The sequence below is a fragment of the Oreochromis niloticus genome, linkage group LG6 (assembly GCF_001858045.2).
Source record: "Oreochromis niloticus isolate F11D_XX linkage group LG6, O_niloticus_UMD_NMBU, whole genome shotgun sequence".
NCBI classification, from domain to species: Eukaryota; Metazoa; Chordata; class Actinopteri; order Cichliformes; family Cichlidae; genus Oreochromis; species Oreochromis niloticus.
In genome coordinates, this window is record NC_031971.2 from 41,910,611 (window position 1) to 41,921,744 (window position 11,134).

Here is an 11,134-nt window from a genome sequence, read left to right on the forward strand (position 1 = left end):
TGCGGTGTTCGCACGCTAAAGGCGTCGGCTACGTTAACTTCAGTGCTACAGGGAAGCTGCTGCTGTCTGTGGGGGTGGAGCCTGAACACACCATCACAGTGTGGAGGTGGCAGGAAGGTACCCAGCATCTTTCATCAGATGAACGATTGTGAGATGCTCTCAGCTTCTGACTGCTGGCAGTTTGTTGGAAGGAGTAAGAGATTAGCTCTTGATGAAAAACAAGCCAGGCTGTGACATCATGGAGGGTTACACAGGTAACGCTGTCAATAGTTTCTCATCCCCACGATTACCTAATGACTCGGGGTCAGTCTGAGGTTCAGGGTGAAGGTTGTGGCCAATGATGCCTCAGGGGGGAAACATTATTGTTTGGACCGTCTGTTCCACACCAAACAAGACAAAGTATGTCACATAGATGGGTACGATCTTTGACCTCTTACCTGTCCGTCAGGCACCAAGGTGACGAGTAAGGGCAGCCACACTGAGCGGATCTTCGTGGTGGAGTTCCGGCCGGACTCTGACACCCAGTTCGTGTCGGTGGGAATCAAACACATCAAGTTCTGGACTCTGGTTGGAGGTTCGCTCATGTACAAGAAAGGCGTGATCGGCTCAGTGGAGGACGGCCGCATGCAGACCATGCTGTCTGTTGCGTTCGGCGCTGTAAGAAACGCTGATGTTGCTTTTTTTTATGTAACGCTCTGGTGTTTTCGGATTTGTGGTAAATCGCTGTTTGTCTCACTCAGAACAACCTGACATTCACTGGCGCCATCAATGGAGACGTGTACGTGTGGCGGGAGCATTTCCTGGTGCGCGTGGTGGCAAAGGCGCACAGCGGTCCCGTCTTCACCATGTACACCACTCTGAGGGACGGCCTTATCGTTACCGGGGGGAAGGAGCGACCGTGAGTCTGCAGTTCCTGAAGATGCTGGCCTACCTCAGCTGCTTTTGGTGTTAATATAAAAAATGGTCCCAGGTTCAACCAATCATTTAAGGCTTAAAGTTTGCATTATTAGGGGTGTGGCATCTTTGACTGACAGGTGGATGGTGATACAGGAAGCTGTAGCTGTCTGCTAGGATTCACCTGAACTGGACCTCTGGACCGTGTTTGCACTGTTGGGGCTTTTATACTAACAGACGGTCCAAGAAGGCGGAGCTCCAGGTTTGGTGCGCAGTGATTGATTGGACATTGCTAATTTACAGGCATCTTTGTCTGAGTGATGCTTTCATATAGTCTGTGGTAACAAAAGTCGCTAGCATTAGCTCATAATAAAATCCATGCTTTAAATGATGGCTTCCTGAATCAGTGGGTGATGCCACAGTGGCTCTGTCAGTCTCTGTAAACCAGTGTTTCCACACCTTTTGGAGCCACGGCTCATATTTCACATTAGAAAAATCACACAGCACACCACCAAACAAAAATGTCACAGAGAGCATCTTGATCATTTTTCCCCGCGCACCAGGCAGAGCGGACTTGGCTCGGTTTGTTCCCAGTTTACCTTTTTTGCTTTCTTCTGACCATGACTCATGCTCGGGCCTTCATCTGGGTCGGAGTTTTCTCCAGGACCAGCTCAGACTGACTACTTTTTCTTTTCAAATATTTATCTGTTGCTATTATGCGCTGCGTCGTCTCACAGTGTGACGATGATTTAATTTCTTCTTTGTCTTCTTCTGTTTTACTGGCAGTTGGCAGCCCATTGAATTAGAGCAGGTAGTTGTACTGCCCTCTAGTGGAAGAGAACGTCATTGTTCTGCCTGTTACTAATGCTGGTCATTTAGAGTACTAATCAGGTAGAATCAGATAATCTGCTGCGGCACACCTCTGTGCCACGGCACAGTGGTTGGGAAACACTGCTATAAACCGTGTGGACCAGCCACAAGCATGGCTAAAGGTTAAAGGTTACACCGGGTGAAGATGAGGGTTCAGACGGATCCATTTTAGGGATGTACCCTTCTTCTGGATTCCTTTGAGATATAAAAAAAAAATGAAATCCCGCTGTCTGCTGCTGTTCAATAGGACTAAAGAGGGTGGTGCTGTAAAGCTTTGGGACCAGGAGATGAAGCGCTGCCGAGCTTTTCAGCTGGAGACCGGCCAACCGGTGGAGAGCGTTCGATCTGTCTGCAGAGGAAAGGTGTGAAGAACACACTGTGGAAGGTCCATGGTGCTTGATGTTATTGTGATTCCTGTGGCAGAAGGAGTAACCTCAAACTCTCTGACAGGGTAAAATCCTGGTGGGAACCAAGGATGGGGAGATCATAGAGGTTGGAGAAAAGAACGCTGCCTCCAACACCATGATCAACGGACACACTCAGGGAGGGATCTGGGGTTTGACAAGTCACCCTTTCAAAGACGTCTTCATCTCCGCCAGCGATGACGGGACCATCCGAATATGGGACCTGGCTGATAAGGTACGGGGTTGAACTGTGGTTTGCTGCCGACCTCACCTGGTACGGCGTGTTTCTTTAATCCTGTCTTCTGTCTTAGAAACTCCTGAACAAGGTGAGTTTGGGGCATCCTGCCAAGTGCACGTCCTACAGTCCCAACGGAGAAATGGTTTCCATCGGCATGGAGAATGGGGAGTTCATCGTCCTGCTGGTCAACTCCCTCACTGTCTGGGGCAAGAAGAGAGACCGCAGCGTGGCCGTCCAGGATATTCGGTGGGTTTGAGCATTAGCACGAACAGGAGCCTCTAACACTTCTGGGACTAACTTCAGTTTCTGGATTTCTTTGTTCAGGTTCAGTCCAGATAACCGGTTCTTGGCGGTGGGCTCACTCGAAAGCGCTGTGGATTTCTACGACCTCTCTCTCGGGCCGTCGCTTAATCGGATTGGTTACTGCAAGGACATTCCCGGGTGTGTCATCCAGATCGACTTCTCTGCTGACAGCAAACACATCCAGGTACTTTCACTTCCTGCTTAAATAAAGGTTAAAGGTTAAGAAGAAACTCACTGAGTGCTGAGTTATCTATCAATCAATCAATCAATCAATCAATCAATCAATCAAAATGTATTTATATAGCACATTTAAAAACAACAGTTTTGATCAAAGTGCTTCACAAATTAGGAAATAAAAATAAGACAAATACAACACAAGACGAGACAAACATAGAAACCAACCAAATGATAATCAAACTATCTTACGTCAAAGCCAGAGTGAAAAGATGGGTCTTTAAACGAGATTTAAAGACTGAACAGTCTCAGCAGAGCGAATGGCAATAGGGAGGTTGTTCCACAGTCTAGGAGCTGCAATAGCAAAGGCACTTCGAGTTTATCCTTTTTCCACTTCCTCTCAGCACGACGGCATTCGCGCCTGAGAGCACGGGTAGTTTCATTCAGCCAGGGTTGGCATGACGACTTAGTACGCTTAGTCTTAGGTGGAGCCACAGTGTCCAGAATAGAGGAACGTGGAATTAAAAAGGTTGGTAAACTCGTCAGCCGATAAATCCACAAGACAGACGGAGTCAGGGAGCGCAGAGTTGGCGAAAAGAGTAGAGAAGTTAGTAATGGTTTCAGAATTAATCGAGCGCATCTGGCGTAAGGGACCCTCGCAGTTAAGCTCCATATGTCCTAGCATAACATTAAACATAACCACAGAATGATCAGAGATCCCAGAGTCCTTGATATCCGTTATACGAATATCCAGACCGTAGGACAAAACTAGATCAAGCGAATGACCTTTTAAATGCGTTGGTTCACTTACCCATTGCGTAAGATTAAAAGTGTCAATAAGGGCAAGGAAATCCTTTGTTAGTGTGCTTGCCTCACAACAGACATGTATATTAAAATCACCAACAATTAAAACATGGTCGTAGCGTAAAAACAGGCTCCCTAGTAGTTCAGCAAACTGAAAAATAAAATCCTTAACAGATTGGGGCGATCGTGGCTCAAGAGTTGGGAGTTCGCCTTGTAATCGGAAGGTTGCCGGTTCGAGCCCCGGCTCGGACAGTCTCGGTCGTTGTGTCCTTGGGCAAGACACTTCACCCGTTACCTACTGGTGGTGGTCAGAGGGCCCGGTGGCGCCAGTGTCCGGCAGCCTCGCCTCTGTCAGTGCGCCCCAGGGTGGCTGTGGCTACAATGTAGCTGCCATCACCAGTGTGTGAATGGGTGGATGACTGGATATGTAAAGCGCTTTGGGGTCCTTAGGGACTAGAAAAGCGCTATATAAATACAGGCCATTTACCATTTACCATTTCGGGGGTCGATACACCACAGCACAAAGAATTGGGGGAGCACAGTTCAGTTCCAGTAGCTGCACCTCGAAGCTGGTGAAAGAGACGGGTGGTAGTTCCCGGCATCGAAATTTGTGTTTAAAAATCGAAGCCAATCCTCCACCTCTGCCAGAGATCCTAGGGGAGCTAGCAAAGGCACAATCTGGGGGAAGAAGTTCTGAAAAAGCAGAAGATTCCTCAGGACGAAGCCAGGTTTCCGTCAGATAAAGAAAATCCAGCCCAGATGAGAGGAAAAAGTCGTTTAAAATAAAAGTCTTGTTTGCCAGCGATCTAACATTTAGCAAAGCCATCCGAAGTGTAGTCGGGTTGTTGCTAGTTGGAACAGATCTCAGCAGGCGAAGATTGCTGTAGTTCACACCACCTCTGGAAAGCCGCACCCAGCTCCGAACAGGTGGGCACTCGGCCGGGGAGTCTAGGTGAGCATAGTGTCCAACAGGACTTATCCAGCGATGGCAGGGCAATCTATAGCAGAAGCGGCTCCAGAGAGCATGAGAAGAAGATAGAGTATTTACAAATACGTGGTAGCTGGTGGCGTCAAGTGAGTTTAAGTAAGCCTTGAGGCGAACACGAATACCGCCCCATTTACCCCGTCTCCTATGACGTTTCCTAGGTGGAAACGTCATAGGAGACTCCCCACCTGCACTTATTACACAGGTGGGGAGTTTTGCTTAAACTCTCTTAGAAATCTGCCAGACAATAAACATACATGGTATTGGCTTCTGGAAAGCGGCGTAAATGATCAGAGATATCCGTCCGAGTTGAGAAAAAGTTCCCTGATTGCCACTTGAAACCAGATGTTAGATGAGTCAATGGCTGGAGATTCAAAAGAGTTTGACGATCATAGGTAAAAAGCGCAAAGGCGTCAGGATAACACAGAGAAAATAGGATAGCAGACAGTAGACAAAGCTCGAGGAGACGGCTCGCCGAAAAAACTGGCGCCATCTTGTTATGACACGTGGGTCTGTCGTTGTGACCTCTGACCTTTTCCTTGTGGGTCAGAGCTCTGTCAGACGAGAGCTAGTTTTCAATGTCTTGATTTATTCACAGGTGTCCACAAGCACCTACACCCGGCAGGTGCACGAGGTTCCCTCAGGGAAGGTGATCACGGATCAGCCCATCCTTGAGAGGGTCACCTGGGCAACCTGGACCAGGTGAGGCAGAAAAGTTCATTTGCTGTGCTTAATGTTAGCTAACACCACTGTGGGAACGCCTCAGACCATGTATGGGTCTCAAACTCCTTGAGGGGTGGTGTCCTGAAACTGTTCCATGTGTCCCTGCTGCAACACACCTGAATACAATTAGTGGGTTATTAGCAAGACTCTATAGAACTTGGCTGTGTCCCAATTCAGCGTCTGCACGCTTGAAGTACGCGCACTACGTACGGTGCGTACTATAAGTACGAGAAGTGCGGAAGTGAGAGGCTTGTGAAATGGGACGGGCTAGCCTTCGTCGTACTGCTCAGGTTACCTAGCAACCATGATATTAACCGCGAGAAATGTTTCATACAGCTTTGTGTGACAGAAATGAAGGAGAAAAATGTTTTGTTGTTCATTCATTTTTGTCATGACATCACTTTGATTAGTTGAGACCACAGGACTGTAAAACATGATAGTTGGGCTTCATTTCTGTACTGAACAGTCATTTAAGATTAGTTAGTAAATAATAATTAGCTAATGTTGTTCATGAGACTAAAGTCATCTCACTGTGGTAATGTTAATATAATATGGACAATATTATATGTATTGTCAGATTATTTATATATTTATATATTTATATATATATATATATATATATACATACATATATATGTATATATACATATATATATATATATATACGTATATATATATACATATATATATATATATACATACATACATATATATATATATATATATATATATATATATATATATATATATATATATATATATATATATATATATGTATATATATATATATGTATATGTATATATATATATATATATACATATATGTATACATATATATATATATATATATATATGAGCTTGAACTCTGGGTCAAAGATGCAAGTTGCAGTTCTTTATATTTCCTATCACGTTAAATCTTCACTCAAAGACACTCAAGTATCTCTGACAGTGTATATACAGATGTATTATATATAAGAGACAAACATTGTTCTTTCAATATGTTGGCATTACTAAATTTGGCTCAATGCTTACATATATGTGTAAAAAGAAAATGTACGAGCTGTGATAACTGTTTCTGATAGAATGAAGATCAGACTGATATATGAAATATTCCTTTATTGGGTGAGAAAATCAGACCATGTCATAACTGCTTTAAGTCATACAGAATAGATATCAGAGCCTTAAACAGGCTGACTTCTGCTAAATGGGTCAAACTGGGCAGAAAGTCTACAAACACATAACATCCTTATAGAATATGATGTAACACTATAGATCAACTTACCTCAGAATATATAAAGCATATAAACAATTACAGCAATAGGATGCAACAAACACAGCAGTGCTACTAATCCAAAATACTCAAAGCTTCATAGAACTGAAACAAACATTTATTTTTAGCTCCATCCTGCTGCTGATACATACTTTAGGTTTCTGAATATGAAACTTGTTGCTGCCTTTCATAGTGTGTAACTTGAAGGCCCTGAGTACTTTCTCCCACACTGAAAACACTGGGATGATCACATTATTTGAACATTACCTAATAAGACTGATTCAGGACAGACAATTAGTTATGTTAAACTTTCCTAGCAGTCCTTCACAAACAGGGAACAGTCTGTCTATTCTCTCCATCTGTCAGCTGCTGCTGGCTCTTCCTCCTCCTCTTCCTCACACACTGCTGAGTTTGTCCTGGTGGATCATCAGGGGTGCAAAGCCTCACAGATGATGTGCAGCAGTGGGTCCCTCAGTCTGTCCTCACTCTGGACACTTGCAGTTGTCACACATGGAAATCAAATGTGTGATAAGCTGCAGGATTCAAACACAAGTGTAACTTATAAATACATGTTCATACTTTTATTCCACAATCAGAGAGAAAGAAACAGAGAGAGAGTGCAGGACAGACAGACAGGTGACAGTCTCAGGTGTACACACTGCTACAAAACAGCACAAGAGAAGGAGGATTTAGTGTTTGTGTTATTACGAGTGCTAAACAAGAAGAGTTCCCAGATGGTCCAGTGGACACATGTGTGACTCCTGTGATTAAAGCATCTTTCTTTCAGCTTAACGAGTGAACCGTCAGCTCGTTCAAACACACGTTAAAGACCGTTTGGCTCGACACCACCGAACAGAGGCAGCAATATAACATAGCTAACACTAGAAAGCGAAAATTTCAGAAGAAATTTTATGTGTGCCTATGCCGCTGCTAATCACTGTAGTTTGCCATTCATACGGCTACAGAGAGCAAAACTCAGAAGAGCAGCCATTCTCCACCATGAACTATGGTAAAAACAAACACCGCTCACGCTTCACAGATGACAGCTTACAGTTTTGTGTAAAGATGAAGTTACTTCGTACAGCGCCGATTTGCAGACGCTGTGCACACAGGTTCATGAGCAGAAGTCCCATTGTACCACGGCAGACCCGACAATGTTTGCATGAACACGCTTTGAAGCATTACATTATGGACCACTTTTCACACATGGTTGGTTTACCCACACAGCCGGCTGTGCATTCACTTTTTGTTTTTTGTTATTTTTACACAGTGTTCTGAATTATGAACAATGGTCTACAGCCAATCTTGTGTATTATTATACAAACTTTGGTTGTGAGATTCAGATAACTATTTAATAAAAGCTAAATATTTTATATGAGAGTAAGAAAGAAAAGTATATCTTTGTGTCCACCTTTCTCTGTTAATGCCCTAGCTGCCCCCCCCCCCCTAAAAGCTTTGCTAGATCCGCCCCTGCACAGTTACCAGCTGTCAGCTACACAAAAAAGGAGCTTGGTCTTTGTCTCTCAGAAACAACTCATAACTTCCCTTCAACTCATTCATGTCACCTAAAGTGTAAACCTGTTTCTCCATCACCAGTTCAGCTCTGATGATTCAGTAAGGACATCTCCTGATTTCATCTTCATGCTCCAGCAAACATCAGCTGATACTAGGAATTAAAATCAAAAGAATTCTAACAACAGCTGATCAAGCTTAAACGTGCTGCTGTTGTTTAGCGCGATAAACAAACAAGAGAGAAAAGCCGATCATTGATCAGTTTCATGACTGAAGTTTCAACAGGCGAGAGAATGACAGGGGAGGCTGTCATAAAGTTCAACATCGGTAACATCGGTAACTTAGCGCGCACACAGCTGTATAGAAACTCCGTAGTGCTAGCTAGCACGCAGTACGAGTTATTGTAAGTGATTGAAAAAGTCAGCACAACGAAAATAAACTACACCTAAACTCGGTTTATATCTGACCCAAATAGAGTGCAGGTCATAACTTCTTACCTGAAATTCAGTTCACCTCACGCTCCTGCCTTTGCTTTCCCTGATCCACGATTGACCTCCGCGTTAGCAAACACCGGACGATCGGCGGTAGCCTCACCGCCTTGTATGTCTCGTTCGCGGCATGTCCTTTCTGTCACACACCGGTGGATAGCTGCCCTCTGTTGTAGCTCCACCACCAAACAACTCAGTTATTTTTTCCACATCGACCAGCATCATCGGCCCATATAAACGAAAAATAAGTCCAGCTAAGACACAGACCCTTGCCGAGTGATCGGGCGATTATACAAATTTTAGCCACCTCACTATCAGCCAAGCCTGGGTGGTTTTTCACGAAGGGGCGCTAGCTAGCTAAGCTAGCGGCGCTAGCTAGCTAGCCGGCTATCAGCAACACTTAAGAGAATTGTCGCTAATATGGGATGTCTTGATAAAACGAGCAGATATTTGAAGTTTACACACCTACATTCTCACCTGAAAATATCTTAAAAGTGTATTTTGTGACCTAGAAACACGAATAAAAGACATAAAACGAAGTGGTGTCCGCCATTGTTTGACTCGGTAGAGGCATGCTATGAATTGTGGGATATGTAGTTTTCACCAAGCATGGCGCCCTTTAGGCCGTACTACTCCCGGTATACCACTAGAGAGAGCCAACACACCACAAATGAAGTCTGTTTCTATGGTGCCAAAAGCAGAATCTTTCTCAGGAGCCTAGAAATTGGCCTAAATTTGCACTAAAATCTAAATATTTCAAAAACTATAAAAGTTATAAACACCAAAAGTCACACCATACTAGCCCAGCTCCAGCCGCACAAAATGATGTAACATATGTACCCCTATTCTCAAAACTGTTTGGCAGAGGAGCGCGGGAAAATTTTCACTAAAATATTAATATTTAAAAAACTATAATAGTCATAAACACCAAAAGTCATAGCACACCATTCCAGATCCAGCCGCACAAAATGAGGTAACATATATGAAGCTTTTCTCAAAACTGCGGGGCGTGATACGTGCCGAAATTTAGGCGGAAGATGGAGAATAATAATAACTAGAAAGCGAAAATTTCAGAAGAAATTTTATGTGTGCCTATGCCGCTCCTAATCACTGTAGTTTCCCATTCATACGGCTACAGAGAGCAAAACTCAGAAGAGCAGCCATTCTCCACCATGAACTATGGTAAAAACAAACACCGCTCACGCTTCACAGATGACAGCTTACAGTTTTGGGTAAAGATGAAGTTACTTCGTACAGCGCCGATTTGCAGACGCTGTGCACACAGGTTCATGAGCAGAAGTCCCATTGTACCACGGCAGACCTGACAATGTTTGCATGAACACGCTTTGAAGCATTACGTTATGGACCACTTTTCACACATGGTTGGTGTACCCACACAGCCGGCTGTGCATTCACTTTTTGTTTTTTGTTATTTTTACACAGTGTTCTCAATGATGAACAATGGTCTACAGCCAATCTTGTGTATTAATATACAAACTTTGGTTGTAAGATTCAGATAACTATTTAATAAAAGCTAAATATTTTATACAGGGAGTGCAGAATTATTAGGCAAATGAGTATTTTGTCCACATCATCCTCTTCATGCATGTTGTCTTACTCCAAGCTGTATAGGCTCGAAAGCCTACTACCAATTAAGCATATTAGGTGATGTGCATCTCTGTAATGAGAAGGGGTGTGGTCTAATGACATCAACACCCTATATCAGGTGTGCATAATTATTAGGCAACTTCCTTTCCTTTGGCAAAATGGGTCAAAAGAAGGACTTGACAGGCTCAGAAAAGTCAAAAATAGTGAGATATCTTGCAGAGGGATGCAGCAGTCTTAAAATTGCAAAGCTTCTGAAGCGTGATCATCGAACAATCAAGCGTTTCATTCAAAATAGTCAACAGGGTCGCAAGAAGCGTGTGGAAAAACCAAGGCGCAAAATAACTGCCCATGAACTGAGAAAAGTCAAGCGTGCAGCTGCCAAGATGCCACTTGCCACCAGTTTGGCCATATTTCAGAGCTGCAACATCACTGGAGTGCCCAAAGCACAAGGTGTGCAATACTCAGAGACATGGCCAAGGTAAGAAAGGCTGAAAGACGACCACCACTGAACAAGACACACAAGCTGAAACGTCAAGACTGGGCCAAGAAATATCTCAAGACTGATTTTTCTAAGGTTTTATGGACTGATGAAATGAGAGTGAGTCTTGATGGGCCAGATGGATGGGCCCGTGGCTGGATTGGTAAAGGGCAGAGAGCTCCAGTCCGTCTCAGACGCCAGCAAGGTGGAGGTGGAGTACTGGTTTGGGCTGGTATCATCAAAGGTGAGCTTGTGGGGCCTTTTCGGGTTGAGGATGGCGTCAAGCTCAACTCCCAGTCCTACTGCAAGTTTCTGGAAGACACCTTCTTCAAGCAGTGGTACAGGAAGAAGTCTGCATCCTTCAAGAAAAACATGATTTTCAT

The 11,134-nt window shown here is 44.0% G+C and overlaps 1 protein-coding gene across 9 annotated transcripts in view; it reads left to right on the forward strand.

The window, feature by feature from the left end:
- LOC100697374 (echinoderm microtubule-associated protein-like 6) overlaps window positions 1–5,374 on the forward strand; it is a gene marked incomplete at its 3' end in the record, with an annotated part of 24,478 nt that extends 19,104 nt beyond the window's left edge. For 7 of the 9 annotated variants that reach the window (XM_025908124.1, XM_025908129.1, XM_025908130.1 and 4 more), the window contains 8 exon segments: window positions 1–117; window positions 449–657; window positions 741–898; window positions 2,012–2,126; window positions 2,215–2,403; window positions 2,480–2,652; window positions 2,731–2,893; window positions 5,271–5,374. The exon segment at window positions 1–117 is cut by the window's left edge and continues 57 nt beyond it. In XM_025908124.1, coding sequence (XP_025763909.1) covers window positions 1–117; window positions 449–657; window positions 741–898; window positions 2,012–2,126; window positions 2,215–2,403; window positions 2,480–2,652; window positions 2,731–2,893; window positions 5,271–5,374 — 1,228 coding nt within the window. 9 annotated transcript variants of the gene reach the window in all.
- Window positions 5,375–11,134: the final 5,760 nt, after the last annotated feature.